The sequence below is a fragment of the Copadichromis virginalis genome, linkage group LG16 (genome assembly GCF_057382275.1).
Source record: "Copadichromis virginalis isolate Kocher_CV1m ecotype Utaka linkage group LG16, C_Virginalis_male_GT1.1, whole genome shotgun sequence".
Classification (NCBI taxonomy): Eukaryota; Metazoa; Chordata; class Actinopteri; order Cichliformes; family Cichlidae; genus Copadichromis; species Copadichromis virginalis.
Genome location: NC_140633.1, coordinates 23,222,983 through 23,240,821, shown reverse-complemented (window position 1 = coordinate 23,240,821; position 17,839 = coordinate 23,222,983). Strand labels below are relative to the sequence as shown.

Genomic DNA, 17,839 nt, shown 5'->3' with positions numbered 1-17,839 from the left:
TATGGCAGGCATGACAACAAACACAAGTTGTGTAGCATCAGTTCGATGGCTGCACTCATGGTAGTAAAATAAATACTCAACAACAAATTTTAATTCTGAGACTAATTCTGACTTTGTGATCCCTGGACATTCAAATTTCAAAGAGACTGCTGCTTTACAGTTAAATTCATATATTAAGACAAATAGTCAAGTAGTGCTGTCAAGAACAGAGGAACGCACCTAAAAAAATGCTCGACCTGAACATAAAACTCAAAATTAACTTGGAGTTTTGCCATTTACGTTGAAGACCCAGGCCCTGTGCATGTAGTCCTACATGCACGGTAGCAGATCATTTATGTCAAAGTTATTTAAGAGGCATACTGAATGGGCTTTTACTAAAGATTGCTTAAGCCTTAATTTGTTATGCCTTTAATGGCAAAAAAAATTTATTTGTATATATTTATTTTTTGTTATTTTTATATTATTATTTTGCACCTTTTAGTTTCTGCATTTATTTTAAGTCTCTTTTTATGCAGTTTTTACCCCTATGGGGAAGTTTGCTTGTACTACTACCAAAGACACTTCCTTTATTTTAGTCAAGGTTGCCAGACGTGGCTGCAAGCAGCTTTAATTATTCATCACAGTAACAGACACAATATATTAACATCCTTAACTGCAACAAGAATCATCTGCTGTTTTAGATACAGTGGTGTGAAACAAATGATTCAATGGAACATCACTGGAGCACTAAGTGGTTACACTCCACATGATGAGAAGAGTTAACTGTGGATGGAAAATACTGTGGTGGTTAGATTTTTTTGTTGTATTATGTTACAATGTTCTGCACGCTTCTGTACTCGCTGGAAAAGAAGGATAAAAAGGTAATGCCTGCAGGCATCAGTCACATATTTTTAGTATTTATTGTCTGCATATCATCATAAATATCATTATTTCTTTAAATATCTTGAAATCATTTTAAGGCTATGTTGCACACTCCTATTTGGGGATGTAGACATGATCAAGACTGCTGAATTTCAAATAAGCATCAGAATGAGGTGGAAAGGTGAATCAATTCAATTCAATTTCTCAACAGTGCTATTTATGAATAGTGCCAAATCAAGTTATATCTTAAGATAAAGACCCTACAATAATACAAAGAAAACAGAGAAAACCCCAACAATCAATGACCCCCTTTGAGCACTGATGAGTGACAGTGGGAAGGAGAAACTCCCTAAACCCAAAACCATTCCCAAGGAAGGGCACCATCTGCCACCACCAGCTGGGGTCAGAGATAGCACCTTAAAGCAAATAGCAGCAGAAGACCACACCGGGTGACACTATTGTCAACTAAGTAAAGGACAATGAAGCTAATACCCATTAGCTCATTAAAATTGGTCAATAAAAGAAAATGCTGCCTTGTCTAATGAGTCTAGATCAGAACATGAAGCCAATAACATGAAAATCTGGATCCATCCTGCCCTGTATCAATGGATCAGGCTAATGGCAGTGGTGTAATGGTGTGTTGAATGCCATTTTGGTACACTTTGGGCCATTAATTACCAACTTAGCATCCTTTAAACCACAGATTCCCATGCTGGAAGCACAGCCAACAAATCTGCAGCGACTGAGTGATGTTATTATGTCAATATGAACCAAAAACTCTGAGGATCGTTTCCAGCACCTTGTAGGCAGTTCTGAAGATAAACGGAGGTCAAGCCCAGTACTGACAAAGTGTACCTAATAACATGTTTTTGTATAGTGTGAGCATATACTGTATTTGCTAAGGTTTAAGTACTACCAATAACCATTACAATCTAATATTCTTAGATATTCTTTAATCAACTTTAATACATGGAAATTTTTGGCCCATCAATTCTTTGGAGATAAAAAGAAGTCTTTAATCTTTAAAGATATCTATGTAATGAAAGGCATTTTGTTGGATTTCTAAATAATAACAACTATTTTACTAATATTAGCATTTTGATAATAATAATAATAATAATAATGATAATAATTATTATTATTTTAATGATTGTTCTCATGACAATGACAATAAAGTTTCTGATTCTGATTCTGATGATTCTGACAGTGTTGACAGGTGGCTACACTTCTCCACCTCTTCTACCTGTCACCATTGTCCACAGTGATAAGCTGTTGCTAACCACATGGTCTTGTGAGAGTTGAAAGGATTATTATTTCTCATTAAATTGTAACTAGAAGGAGCTGACCCCATAGAGAAGAACACCAACAGGGACATGTAGAGAGGCAGAGTGAGGCCTGGTTCAGTAATGAGCACATCTCGTCCCATACAAAAACTTATTAAACGTGTAGTGGTCAAGAAAGTCACAATGGGACTAGGACAAGATCACATACAGCACAAGACCACCAAACAACCTTAATAATGCAGAAGCTGGCTTTGTGCTGCTGTTGAAGTTGTCAATCTTCAGCGCAAGTAGCCATGTTTGTCTAATCCAGCAAGAGGTTTCTCCACTCCAAGGCATATTAATGAGATTTTCACATCTCGTCTCCTCTTCAGGGAGGAGAGCTAAAGAACTGGAGTAAACCCTTTCAAATTAACACGTACAGTCCCAAGCCTTTTCGCAGCACTTGTTCTCTAGTGACTGACCATTAAAACAAATTTTAAAAGAAAAGAAAATAAGAAAAAAATAATTAAATTAAAGCATTAAGCAAAGAGGACTTACCATCAAATCTTTTATGTCTCGAAACAAAGGTGCTTCTCAGTGTGTGACTCATTTCATCAACCAGATTCTCAAAGTCTTGTTTACTCTGTTGGCCAAATCTGTCCTCCATTTCCTCGGTGCAACATGTGTTTCCCTGAAGACATACACGAAGATGTGTCCCTGCAAAAAATGACACACAAAAAGCTATATTTTTCTCTCCAAACCAAAACGTAGGCTACATATAGGCACTGTAAACCAATGTAATGACCAAAGCTTAAACCTTTAAAGCCTGAACCATGAAATAATTGCCTGCAAATTATTATTATTACTAGCATTATTATTATTATTTGTATTTTGTAAATATTGTTATTTTGTTTGGGTTTTTTTTTTTTTGTAATTTATTGCTTAAAAATGTATTGTGCAATTTAGTTAGTTACAAAAAAATTACATTGATGCTGTAGAAGTCTGAGAAATTCAAGAAAACTCATGTATCACATATGATAAACTCGGCGTTACTAGGTTAAATAATGTTGGAGCATTTTTTTATGTATCTTCTGAAGCCATATTTTTAAAAACTCAATGACCAAAACATCATTGGCTTAGTTAAATGTTAAAAACAGGACAACTGAAGCACATGAATAAAAAATCATGGTGGTTGGAACAATGTTCCTCTCTAACATGTTACATCTTACCCCTAAAAATCAGATGAGGAGCTACAGGGTGTCAAATTCTCTGAAGGGCTACCTGGACAATCTTCTGTCTCCACAAACTAGCCAAGAAAGCAGTAAGGCTAAAGTGGTTCAACTTTTGAAGCAAAGCCACACCTTTGCATCAAAAACTATTAAGTAAAAATAAGCTTTTTTGGTTACCAGAGTAACAAGTCCCATCTAATTAAAAGGACCAACAATGAGAAAACTTTAGACTTCACATGCTCTAATGCGAAATTTCCCCTGCTTAAACATTAGTTGTTTTTTAACCTATTTAAAGGATAAACCAGTACTATTGTTACTATGTTTTGTCATTGCTGGCGAGGTCTGACTGGTTGGTTATGGGGTTTCTCATTTGTCTGAGAGACACTAAGTGCTTTAATTGACAAGGGCTAATTAAAGTTAAATCAGATACTCCATAGTTTTAAAATATTCCTTTGCACATTACATAATTGTAAAAATTCTGAGTGGAATATCACGTTAATGACCTACATCACTTCATTTCCCCAAGCAGCCATATTAAGACAGACACAGATAATGAAAGATTCAGTCTAGAACAGAACGTGTTTCATAGAAACATTCATAACTAGGATTTTAAGCATACTTTAAGACCAGATATGTCTGACAGCAAGAGCTTCGTCTCAGCCTCCAACCACGATTTTCATTAGCTCATTTGACATTAGCTCATTGGAAAAGAAGGATTGAAAAGGGTATTCATTTTGTTTGCACTTGTATCGATACAGGGGAAAACAAGTATTGCACCTATTTTATCAAATAAACTGAAATACTTGGGGAACACTACAAACAAGAGGACAACATTAGCTTAGCTTGACAAAGCTACCTCCTAATTCGGAACTTTTACTTGTGTAGCTCAGTCACATCAGTAAAATTACGACAGAACCTACTTTCATCAAAAAGACAAAAAAGAAAAGAAAAAGAATTGGTGGCTTCTGGTGTTTGTCCAACAATGTCGTAACCATTCACATTAAATGCTATAACAATGTAAACCGGTCATGATTCAATAATGAAACATCACAACCACAGGTTATCCCAAATTTTCTTGAAAGATTGTGATATCATTTTAAGGCCCACTCCCGCATCTAGTGAGAACAGAGTGTGACAAAGTAAGAATCAACAAAAGCTGCATTTTTCTGGCGCTTTCACAGCGTTTCACAGCCACTATTTTTGAAAGTAGATACAGTATTATTACAATGTAATTCACTGTAGCTGCTATCACAACAGAGGCAGTTTCTTTTTAAAGCATACACATGGAGATGTAGTTACAAGCTGTATACATTGCTACACATATGACCTCAAGGTTAAGAATAAACATCCATGCTCAAGAAACCAACATTACTTAGTTTGTATGAAATAGCCACACAAGAAACATAGTGTAAAGAGAAACTATCTACAGGATATGAGAATTCACTTTTAAGTGTTTCATCACCATGGGTGTGTGTTTTTTTGTGGGCATGTATTTGCTAAAGCAAGGAGTAGCTTTGTAACCTCCCAGAACTCAGCTCCCACGTAAAATATAACCACCACGGTGAATATTTAACTTCCATGTAATTATTACATCAGCAACTGAATTGCTCCATTTTAAGATCATTTTATTTTATGGTACTGATAAAAAAAAGAACACGTTGTGAACATGTTGTGAAAATTACAGAACAGCACCGATAAATGCCAGAATGTAAATATTTGAACACGGTGTGATCAAACAACAGTCTAAGAGCTGCAAGGAAAGAGACTTATGCAAACCTTACTTGTGAAATTCATTCTTAGCTTTGCATGCCTCACTCACTTTACTTGTTTCATTCAGTTGTCAGGCCTGTATTGACTAAATAGCAGGTGATATCAACAAATAACCAAAAGATGGATCAAAAGTCTTCATTACTACACACCATTGTTAAAAAGACCCTGGAAGATAGATGGTAATAGCATCATACAACCGAGTCCTGTGTTTCCAGTGCAGCCTTCTTATCAGATATGTCAAGAAGAGGGAAAAAATACATCTTGACACAACAACCCTACTGTGTGCTCCAGCAGTCTCAACAGAGTGAAACATCACTTAAAAATAAACCTGTCGTACATCAACATATGGGAAGGAGCTTTCAAGGGACTTCACCATTCAGCAAAGTGCCATGACCTTCCTAGTCAAGGTTAAAACAGCCCTGTAGCTTCACAGATAATCTATCTACAGGAGCACAGACCACACACACATTAGCCACACAAAGGATGGAGTATGGGCCAGAAAGTTCTTTTACAACAGAAAAAACCCCACTCTTGTGTGATGTAAACATGCGTTATTATTTTTTAAGATACGTTGTCAACAGCATCAAAGTACTTAAAACATCAGCTCGATTTCCACATTAAATTTACCAATACAGCAGTTTTTTTTTCTCCATTCCTTCCCTAAATCAAATAAAAGGGCCAGTTAGCAGAACACAGCTATCACTGTGAACACAAATACCAGAGATTATTGTAAGAATTCAGTTCCGGAGCCTAGTGGTTAGATTTTCATTTGAGCCCATTATCCATTTTATATCTGCAAACTCAAAAAGTTTTAGGCACTGCAGCTAAAATTAGGATGCTTTCCAAAATGATATACAAAATACTGTTTTTTTTTTTAAATAAACTTCATTCCATCTGCAGTGAACAAACCAGGATAAAATAAAAATTTCAGCATCACAAGATCTTTACAAAAGAAAGATGTCCCCTTTGACATTGTAATTGGATTTCACTATGCTCTGCTGCACTTTTAAAATCTGTGTTTAAAGAAAAAAAGATGTTAACTTAATATCTTGTTAGATTCTAGCAGATGTGTTGGTCTCTGGTTAGAAAAATAGAATCCTGTCCTCAGCTGAAATCATTACAGTAGATGTGAGTTGACAGTTCTGTCTTTCAGACAGTGGCATGTACAGTAAACTTACTGCAAGATTACTTTGAATGGTAATTTGCATTAATGTGTGAAAAATCACTCAGCTTTTTTCAAATAGCGGAGCTCCTCTTGCAGTCATAGCCATTTGCCCAAGAGATACTACAAATGAACAAATGTTACGAAGTAACTGTTATTGGGAAAATCTTTTTCTTTCTTTGTCACCCATCAAAATCAGATCAGTCAGAAACTTACATCATGCATGCCAGTGACTCTCATGTCGTGTTACAGATGAGGCGGGTGCTGGTCTGCAGTCTGCTGCGAGACATTAATTGACTAAATGAAGCAAATTTTATCCAGTTAAAATGTAAATGGGTAAATTACATTGTATTGCATTTTATATTAGCCTTTCTATTCACATTATGATAACAGAACTTGATGTTATATTTACTGCATTACAGGACTTGAAATTTGAAATAAAACTTTTAGGTTTTGTTCTCTTTTGAGTTTTCTGTGCCAACCTTTGCCCCGTGTTTCTGCTGCACTGTGTACAACTGTGTCATTTACTTTCTGCTGCTAACATAACAGACTTTTGAATCTTAAGGTACTACTTGCTGTCCTTTCAGTTTCACTTGTAAATGCATTTTAAGGCATACTTCCCTTATTTCACTTTAGGTGACACAAAATAACCTACTTAAAACTGCTTGCATTAACTATGGATTATAAAAAATTAAGTATTTATAAAACCTCTATTAACACATTTACACAATTAAGCATACTTTAACCAATACATATTTATAAATGTAAAATAGTGTCATTAAACATGTTCTATGTGAACTTATAGATCAAGACTGAAACATTCTTATCTGTCTTTATGAATTACATGCTAATGTCTATTAATATAGGATTTATCCTTTATAAGTGATGAATTAACACTTTACAAATGTAAAAGTTTACTAATATTATATGGTGTTACTAGTATGAGGCGGTGAGGTGGAAGCCACTCACTGACTTCGTATTGTTATATTTTGTGTTAAATCTATGGTTCTCCGAGTCCCTCACACACATATACAGAAACATGCAGAAACTTGCCATTAAATTCATTTTTGTAACATCGCTGTCCTTCAGATTTAGATGTGTGCTGTAATGGAGTTTCACATTCTTTGTCCGCTTTTCTATCAATCCTTGTCCCTTATTTCACAGAGAAAAATAGAATATTATTGTGACCCATGAGGGCTGTTTTTGGAAACAGCTGTGAAAATGAAAATGTTCTTCCAGTAAGCATGTTAGCACAGCTTCGGGACAGCCTCTGCACTGAGCCAAATCTTATGCAGATGGGGGGTTTTGTTTACTTTTGGCTGGTAAGGTAACAAGTATGAATTCCAAATAAAGCTGTGTACAATTTTGAAGAAGCCATCCTTCAGCAGCTGAAGGAGAATTATTGCCCTCTAATAGCCAAAGCTGGTCTTTGGCAAGTCAGTTAATATTAAGTGGACAGGGTGGGTGAACCAAAGAGGCTTGTCCCTGACTAACCTCGCTGTACAAGCTCAACACCTAACCTCTGTTTTTCTGGGGCTAACGGGAGGATGCAGTACTTCACTTTGTATCTAGCCATGGGACCAGACTGTATTTAGCGTGCAGACAAGAAGAACAATTCTTGCTAATTAACAAGAAGCAGATCCTAATCACACGAACATAAGAACAGCAGAAAATACAAGACATACATACAGTGCCATGAAAAAGTATTTCCCCATTCCTGATTTCTCACTTCTATGCATATTTATTTGAGTTTAAGACTCCAGTGAACCACGCTGAGAGCCATTATACACAAATGGAGAATATTTGGAACAGTTGTGGCTCGCTTACAGAAATCACTCCAATTAATACAAGAGTGCAATGGCAACCCATCCAGGAGATAACAAAAAACCCCTCAAACACCACCCAAAGGAATGCAGGCCTCACTTATCTTACTTAAGGTCAGCATCCCCCCAACCCCTCCCCCAAACGGCTCATCTCACATTTCCCAAAAAACATCTCCAAGACTTTTGGAGAAATATTCTGAGACTAATGAGACAAGTGAGACAATGACGAAGGTTGAACTTTTTGGAAGGTTTGAGTGTCGTTACACCATATAAAAGGGCATAAAACTAACACAGTATTTCATTAAAAGAACATCACACCAATCGAACATGTTGGTGGTAGTGTGATGGTCTGGGGCTGCTTTGGTGTTTCGAGACCTGGAAGACCGGACCTAATTGATGAATCCATGAATTCTGCTTTCTACCAGAAAATCCCGTAGGAGAATGTCCCACCATCAATTTCTAACCTGAAGCTCAAGCACACTCTAGCTATGTGGCAGGACAATGATTGAACATGGCAGTAAGTCCACCTCTGAATGGCTAAATACATAAAATAAAATAATAATTTAAGTTTTTGGAGTGGATTAGTCAAAGTCCAGTATCAAACAAGATTGTGTTGCTTTGGTATAACCTTAAAAAGGCTGTTTATTCTCAAAAACCCTCCAATATGGCAAAGATAGTGCACCAAAATTCCTCCACACTGATGTGAAAGACTCACTGTCAGCTATTGCAAATGCTTGATTGCAGTTCTTACTGCCAAGGGTGACCCAACCAGTTATTCGGTTTAGGGGAGGAGTACTGAATTTATATAGGTAAGTTTGAATTGTTTTTTTATCCTTAATAAATGTAATCATCAAAAATGGCATTTTGTATTTATTCAGGTTATCTTTGTCTAATATTAAAATCCACTTGATGATCTGAAACATTTAAGATGAACAAATACTGAAAACGTAAGTTATCAGAAAGGGGGCAAATCCTTTTTCACAGCACTGTACATGGCTGTCAGTTGTGCTGCGCCACACATCAAACCTGGTAAAAATATACAGCTGAGTTATAATGAGATAGGTTTATTCATGCACACAGATTTATTAACACCTACTCAAGCTGTCATCATAAGTCATAATTATATCATGTCACTCAGTGTCTGTAACCAAATGGGGTGTCAGTCAATTTAGCTACCTTATTATCAGTGCTAATGAAGCTCTATGAAGATATTCAAATTCTACATTCGTCCTGCTGAGATGGGTTCCCATTTTACAAAACTTCTCTGCCAGGCACGTACAACATGTTTATGATATATTTTGCAGTCTTTAGCAGGTTTAATGTGTGATAATCCTACATGACAGAAGTGCAGTTGTTTATCTAAATCTGTTTTACATATTTACACGTTGTATGCTTACTTACTTTCTGCTGGTAAGCAAAGCGATACCTTAAGGCACCTGTTGTCCTTGTTTACTGTTCAGAACACCTCCACAGGTGCCTGTCAAAAACCATCATTGCTGCTCAAGTCACACCTACGTAAGCTCTATGTCTCTGATAAAGACCAATTTTATGTAGTGTTCAGATCAAAAGTCCAAAATGGTTCCCCTTACAATGACTAGTGATGCAGCAAATTATCATTTTAACACATTACTCTTCATACTGAAGATCTGTTTCAACTCACTTCAACCTTGTACCAAATATAGCTCACTAGCATCTCACACAATTAAACTTTGCCTGCAAATATTTAGTTTTTTTTTTCCTTGTACAAACATATACAATGACATTGTTTACTTCCTTTATCATTTATCTAAGAAGGGCACAGGCAAGAGAAGATATAAAGAAGATGCAATTATCACACAATTACACTTTGACATGGCTTTAAGCAAAAAGAGAACGTGCTTTTAGAAAAGTTAGACATCACAAACTGAAATGCCGCAATTCAACGCATGACTCATGTTGTTTTAAAGTGTCTAAGTTCCTGTTACACAAGCAAAGGTAGGCCAACTCTCTGAAGTATTCCTCAGTGTACCTGGCCAAAGAGACCCAGAGCATATGTGCTCTGCCATCTGCTGTGTCCCATGGTTCCCCCTGACAAACTTTTAATGGATTCACACTCAAAGACACGCTCAGCCCTAATGAGATCAGGAATGCTTGTGTCACTGCAACTTCTTCTTCTTTGTCAAATCAAAACATCCAGCAGGAATTAAGAGTTAAAACAAGTTTGAATTTCTGGCAAGTTATCTTTAAATGTTTAGTTCTTTTAAAACAATTGTTGCTAATATAAAATCCTATCTGATATTTGCTATTCCCCCATGTTAAGCAAGTTTTCATTAAAAAAAAAAAAAAGGAGTTAATATACTTCGTTATTGCAGATACAGGACACAGTAGCTAATCTGGCTCACAGTCCATCATAATTCACAGGTTAGTTTAATGACTGAAATACAGAGAGAAGCAATAGATATTCTTGTCATTTGTTGGATGTTTTGCAAAGTGTGAATTAAAATCCACTGAGAAGTTAAGGAGGCTTATATATCCACAGCAAATTAATCTTGTTCATCAATGAAACTGCTTGAGTTCACGAGTATATGATCAGTAGCAGCCAGCCATTAGACAAATGAAATTCTGTATGTCACACCATTGACCAGATGATAGCATAATAGTGAAACGAAGTCCATATTTCAGATGTGGGACCAACAGTGGTGACGATCATAACCAATAAGATAATGATCATTTCCATCTAACCGAATGCAAGTGATATGCAGCATATGTGGCAGAGCTAAATCACATTGATTCCGTCATTTGGTATTTAACAAAGTTTTTCATCATTTTGTGCAAAATTTATCAACACTGAGAATCCTATGTTAACAACTTTGCCAAACAATTAAAATTAAATATTGTTTAATACACCAGAAATTAAATTTTGTAAAACTGCCAATTGTGGCCATGAGTTTATGTTAAAAAAACAAAACAGTTATGGTGAAGAAGCTTCTGGTGAACATTGCTTGCAAGATTTGCTGAAATCTGACCAATGCTCTGAGAGTAACGATTTTTATGAAAACAGAAAAAAGCATCAGTAAAACAACAAATATGACCTCGATCACCATTTGGGTAAAAACCCATTAGGTGATCATTGTGTGTAAGTTTGTTTAAATTCAGGCAAATACAACTCACCAGGGCATAAGACAAATGGAATAAAGCAAATTCTTTTCAATTTCATAAATTTCTGCTCCACTTACTGTGATCTGACATTTCCTTGCGTGGTTTAATCCAAGCAAAAATCTATCCAAGACTGGAAAAGCTGTCAACTATTCAATTCTGCACTAAAATATTGAAGACATTTAAAATCCAAAATCCCTCCTAATCTAAATAAACTGCTTCTTCACACCTCCGAGCCTAAGCAATTCTGTTTTATCTGAGGTATCTTTTTGCAAATTTAGACCAAAGATTTTGACTGCCCATGTGGTCATTTTTTATTACAATCATGTTAAGTGCAAAGTACAAACTCAATGCACAAGATGCTGCAAATTAATAACCCTGATTACTGTGATGTCTCAGGAGGTATGAATCAACAATGAGTTAAAAAAAAAAGAATAAAAAGAAAAAAGTAAGTGAGTGGGTGGATAACATATGAATACATGAATGTGATATGTTATCTTCTTGTCTCATGAGCATCATATATGGAAGAGATATGTTGTAAGGGGCTCATTAGATGTGATCCCAACCAAATCTAGTTAGCTCACTTGTTTCACCTTCTTATTAAAAGTAAATCAATAGGTTAGACTTAAAGGTTGCTGTAAATCACCATTCTAACAATGAAGCAGAAACCAAATGCCTCTTACACTCAAACTATGTATGTTAAGTGCCTTGGATGTCTGAAAGAATAGGACATTAGCTAAATGTCAGCAAATGTTAGCTGATGGCCTATGCTTCTAGACACCCAAGGCATGCATACTGGTAATTTCAATGTAATATGCATTCTGCTTCATCCCACTTTCTCTACAGCACACCGAAACAGGCCCCTTAACCAATGGGTAATCAGACTTTGACAAGACAAGATCATATCGTCAGGAACTATACAACAAGAGATATTCATTGAATATGAACATCATCATGGATCTTTAAATCGCTGTATTCCACACACCTTCACACTTTTAATAACGTCTCTAGAGGGTTTTGTGTACACAATAGCCAAGTTTCTTGCTCAAGTTGGAACTTGCATCAATCAAAAATTGAATGAAATTATTCCTATCACATTTTGGGTCATGTCAGAAGTTATTATGAAAGGCATGTTCATGTTTTAAATAACTGGGGGATGCTGATACAGAGGGGTATATGTCCTTGGGTGAATGAGGACAGGTTCAAGAGGAAATGAATTCTCACTGACATAAAACAGTCTACAATAAAAGCAGCACAGTACAATGGTATGATGGTATTCTTCATCCTCAGGAGAGTCAGCGTGAAGGGAAAAAGGACAGGAATAAAGATGTTGGAGCAGTTTCATACTCCTAGCAAATGTGTCAGTATATATATATATATATTTTTGAATATGTCAAACTATTCCTCTGCAACATGCCATGTGCAAGGCTGCGTGCGTGATAAAACAGTCAAACGTTGACTCAAAGGTATAGCTTTTCATATTGAAATGTTTTTAAATGTACTATAAAAAATATTTTTCAGGAAAGAAATATAGGAGTGGAGAAAAAACAACCTGTTTCTTTAAAGGCTTTGGAAAACTTGTGAAGAGATGAGTTTTCCACATTTATATAAATATTTTTTTCTAACAGATTGTTTGCATCTTAACATAAAACTCCTGCTCATCAGGTTTCTGGGAAGATTGGAGATGACTACAGTTTCAGATTAACGATTGAACTGTTGCCTACTAAAGGTTTTTTCAGTAAATTTTAGTGAATGAAGCAAAAGTGCCTCCAGCTTTTTAGACATGAGAATTTCTCAAATATAATTCAAAACTGTACCGACTTTTCAGTGGGGAATGTAGTGTGCATTTTTTAACCACTTTATGAAATTTTACAAAATAATAATAATTTTAAAAAACAAAAAAAACACAAGCATTAATAAGGAAATTTGATACAAGTAAATCATGACAAGGACTAGACTCATCTTTACAAAAATCTTTGACAAGAATACATATATGCAATAAAAAAATATGTTTGACCTTGAGGGTAATAGCTGGGGGATATTTATGTACCATATACCCTTCAGCAAAGTACACCAATATCATTACAGTTAAAATTAATGTATGGATTTCCCTAATACCGTGTACGGCACATTTAGGAATGACAAGTGCAGAAATAATCAGCATATGTAGCACTATGTCTAGCTTTGACATTTATTGAGGAGTGCATAATAAAAAGCCTAGTGGAGGAATCCAGTGTGGATATTCGATCTATGCATGCCTAGAAGCCCCTGAGAATGAGAAGTGAGGAGGCAAGCCTCTCTCATCTGCATCAGTTTGCTAAGTGGAGCATGGCACATAAACACACTACAGGTAGCAGCTGGTGGCTGTTTAGAGACCCTCAAGGCCCTGAGACCTGCACTGATCGTTACCTTTCACTCAGTTTACAGTTTAGAATACAGGCACCGGTCATTATACCTTGCTACAGTGTAAGTGTCCTCAAGCCAGTGGCCTTGTTGCCTGAGAGGGAAAGGATACAGCTCTGCTGCACAAGTACATAGCTTCCATTGGTGGCTTGCTACACACCACACTGAACTATCCTCAAGAGCAGTGTAAAGGCAAGTATAGACTCCAGTTACGCATCATGTCTAGTCAGACGCTGTCAACAAGACAGAAGTTGCTAAAGATAGATCCAACAGCAGCAACAAGGCATTCGAGTTAGCTTTGTTTCATGATGGCTAAGTTTTGACTGTTAGATGTGATGTTGGGAAAAAGTACTGGGTATACGCCGCAGTCCAACGCCAGAATTTTGATACTAATGTCAGTGAAAAACACACTGATCCAGAGGATTGTTTTTGTGAATGTCTTAAAAAAGAGACAATGAAATATTGTCAACTACAGGAAACAGTGTAAACAGATCTCCAAAATGGTAGCCTATAATGGTCAAAAAGAACAAAACAGCATGAGTGACAAGCGAAAATGTGTTTATGTCAGTTTCTTAAAACAGAAATGAAAAGGCTCTTTCATTGTGGCTCCAGGTTAGAATTTAATTGGACAGTTGTTGACAGGAACTAATAGATCAAAATAACATCCATTCATTTCTTGCAGGAGAACTCATTTGTCCACATTTCAAATGATTCTGAAACCATTAAACGATGATTGCAATGCCATTTCACGAGAATCTGTGTATTGTTTTTCACATATTTATTGTAAATAAGTTTAGAAAATGTTAATTCCCCGAGGCAGCAGCATATTCCTTTAGTAATGTATAGCTGTGTGTCAGCAATATAAACCAGGCATGCCAGCCTTACAGCATTTGGACAAGCTTCAATAACCCAGTACATTTTACTAAAACTAAATTTTTGCAACAAAAAAAAAATAGGGATAGGTTAATTGGATAATCCAAATTGCCACTAGGTATGAATGTGCGAGTGAATGTGAGTATGAATGGTTGTCTGTCCTTGTGTGTTAGCCCTGCGACAGACTGGCGACCTGTCCAGGGTGTACCCCGCCTAGAAGCTCGCCCTATGACAGCTGGGATTGGCTCCAGCGCCCCCCGTGACCCTGAAAAGGATAAGCGGTAGCGAATGGATGGATGGATGGAAAAAAAACAAAAACAAATGGAAAAAAAATGAACAGGTTTCTGCTACATAGTAATAAAAAGTGACTTGAACCTGGAAATATCTCAATAATTTACTTATTCACATAATATGGACTGTGAATTAGTCAAACAAACAGCATTGTTAATATCTGCCACCTGAACCCCGTTTGGTTTTTAAATGTGTAGGATGTATTAAAATTTCAACAACTGGAGTTATGAGCAGCAGAAAGTTGGACATAAACCCTGCTGGAGGCCACAAACAAAATAAACAGAAAGTTTGGGTCACAAACAGGATTAGGGTTTAGGAATATTATCCAAAGAGTACTTTTGGTGTTAAAAAAAATATCAGTAACCCTGAAGACATCAGTTCCCCTCCTTCCTGAAGAAACACAAACACATCAAAATTCATCAAAATCTGAGAGGAGTGCATTGTTGCATAAACTGTAGGTTCCAGACAGGCAGAATAAAATAACTTGGTCTTGGACTGCTGGTCAGATACAATAAACTCAGTGCATGGCTTTATGAGGGTGATTGTGCAAGCAGCCCTCTTGAATAGTGCATATGAAGAAAAAAAATGGCTTGCACACAACTAAATAAATATTGTGTATATCAAACGATGATGGTGCTAAAACAAAGACTATATGCATGAAAACAAAACTGTTCAATAAAACATGCAGTACCAATTTAAATCCAAATAGTTCCATTTAAATAAGCAATACACAAATAGATAAACCACGCAAGCACAAACAAATAATCCTTATCAATTTTACAAGACATAAGCTACAAGAATACTCATCAAAAGCATATACAGAAATGTGCTATAAATACTCACAAGGCAAGCAAACAGAGAAACATGTGACAAGAAGCACAGACACCAAAGATTTTTTTTTTTCAATGGGACACCTGGTTGGGACTTGCTTGTGCACATGCAAGAAACAAGTCTTTCTGCCAGAAGTTCTTTCTCGTATCCGACTGAAATGATTTATGAAATGTAGGCAAACCTGTGAAAGGATCTATTTAACTAATAAAATATTATTGCCCTAAATTCAACTAAGTTAGCTCTTGGAGAACAAAAATCAGTCCATCAAGTTTCTTAGTATAAATGCATTGGGGGATGCATCAGGAAGGACATCCAGTGTAAAAATCTACGAAATCAAATATGCAGAGCTGCCCAGTGTGGCAACCCCTTGTGAATAAGGGAGCAGCTGAAAGTAGCTTCTTAATGGCTTATCCAAATTAATGTTGTGGAGGGGCTGAAACTTATCCCAGCTGTCATGGGACAAGCGACAGTATGCAACCTGGACAGCACACAAGTCTAGTCCATGACAGTAAACTAAAACAACCAAGTTTAAATGGTAAATGGTCTGTATTTGTATAGTGCTTTACTAGTCCCTAAGGACGCCAAACCGCTTTACACATCCAGTCATCCACACATTCACACACTGGTGATGGCAAGCTACATTGTAGCCACAGCCACCCTGGGGCGCACTGACAGAGGCGAGGCTGCCGGACACTGGCGCCACCGGGCCCTCTGACCACCACCAGTAGGCAACGGGTGAAGTGTCTTGCCCAAGGACACAATGACCAAGACTGTCCAAGCCGGGGCTCGAACCGGCAACCTTCCGATTACAAGGCGAACTCCCAACTCTTGAGCCACGATCGCCAAAATCGATAGGTCGGTGCTGATTTATGAGTGATCATTCCAGGTTAGGTTGGGGCCTCATCATGGAGAGACTCCACCTGTCAGTTAGCTTGGAAACAACTTAATGTGTCTCTGGAAGAGCTGAAGGAAGTGGCTGAAAGTTCTAGGTGACTCTGTTTAGGCTACTGCTCTCACAGTCTGGACCCAAATAAGCAACAGAAATGGATGGATGGATGGATGGGGACACAAACCCTTTTAAATAAAAGTCCTTTTTTTTGACCCGTGCATCCACAGCAACCTCAGCCTCATAACTGGTACGGTCATCTGACATTTCTGAGTATTTCTCCTAGAAATGTTTTCCGGCAGAAAATGTTGAAGTAATTTTTTGCGCTACTTGCTGTTGTTCAGTGCTTTATGAATTTTGAAGTTGCTGTGGAAAATAAGCAGAAACATTTTTAGTCTACTGCAACATTGCTCATCACTTTTTTTTGTCTCCACATTTACATTTACAGCACATTTGTGTAACCGATTAAGTTGCACTTGGAGTATGTTTTGTCTGTTTTAAGTGTTAAGCTTATAAAGTATTAAAACTTATGTATAAGGCTAACACTTAAAAACAACAACAACTGTGTGTTAATCCACTTCAGGGCCAGGAGTTTGTACTTTTGTGCATTCTGCATAAAAAACTTTTAGAAATTTCCATTATTTAAATTTATTTTGATGTACTTTGATTCTGGTGGTGTTATGCTTTTAGCGCTGCAACCCTAAAAGACTTGCAGGACACAGTTTCTTGCAGCTCTCACAGGAAACACCCGCAGAGAGAGCCCATCATGAGGCCATTTTGGCATCCATAAGTATGATTGATGACATAGGGATGCAGACAGCGAGAATTCCCCTCTGCCATGAGAAAAATGATGATTGTTTGGATTTTTTTTTATTTATTTATTTCCCTGTTAGTGCCCCCCTCTGCTTCTCAGTGGGACACATTTACATTACGTTAGCAACATATACACTCAAAGCCTGGGGATACCAAATACAAACAAAACAACTCCCGTGGATCTCAAAAGTCCATTTATCCACAATTTTTATCACAAATACTTCGATGTTTGTAGAGTAAAATGTAAAAAAGGTAAAACATGCCATCGGAAGCCATTATCCCTTTCAGGACCTCACCCCCAAATCTATTTCAACATGTGTGACTGGCAGGAAGGTCGCAATAATTTCACAATACATCACAGCAACAGTGGAGTGTGCTGCAGGGGCTAACAAAGTCACCTGGCCATTCCCTTTGCAGGCACTGCCATTTAGCCCTTTTTAATCCCCTCCATCCCATTACATGACAGTAGAAGACCTGTGCACATTACATGCTTCAGTAGA

The 17,839-nt window shown here is 36.9% G+C and overlaps 1 protein-coding gene across 2 annotated transcripts in view; it reads right to left on the bottom strand.

The window, feature by feature from the left end:
- LOC146690798 (glypican-6-like) overlaps positions 1-17,839 on the bottom strand; it is a 78,994-nt gene that overhangs the window by 56,893 nt on the left and 4,262 nt on the right. For both annotated transcript variants that reach the window (XM_085433892.1, XM_085433893.1), the window contains exon 2: positions 2,682-2,840. In XM_085433892.1, the coding sequence (XP_085290018.1) occupies positions 2,682-2,840 (159 nt within the window). The remainder of the gene's footprint in view (positions 1-2,681; positions 2,841-17,839) is intronic.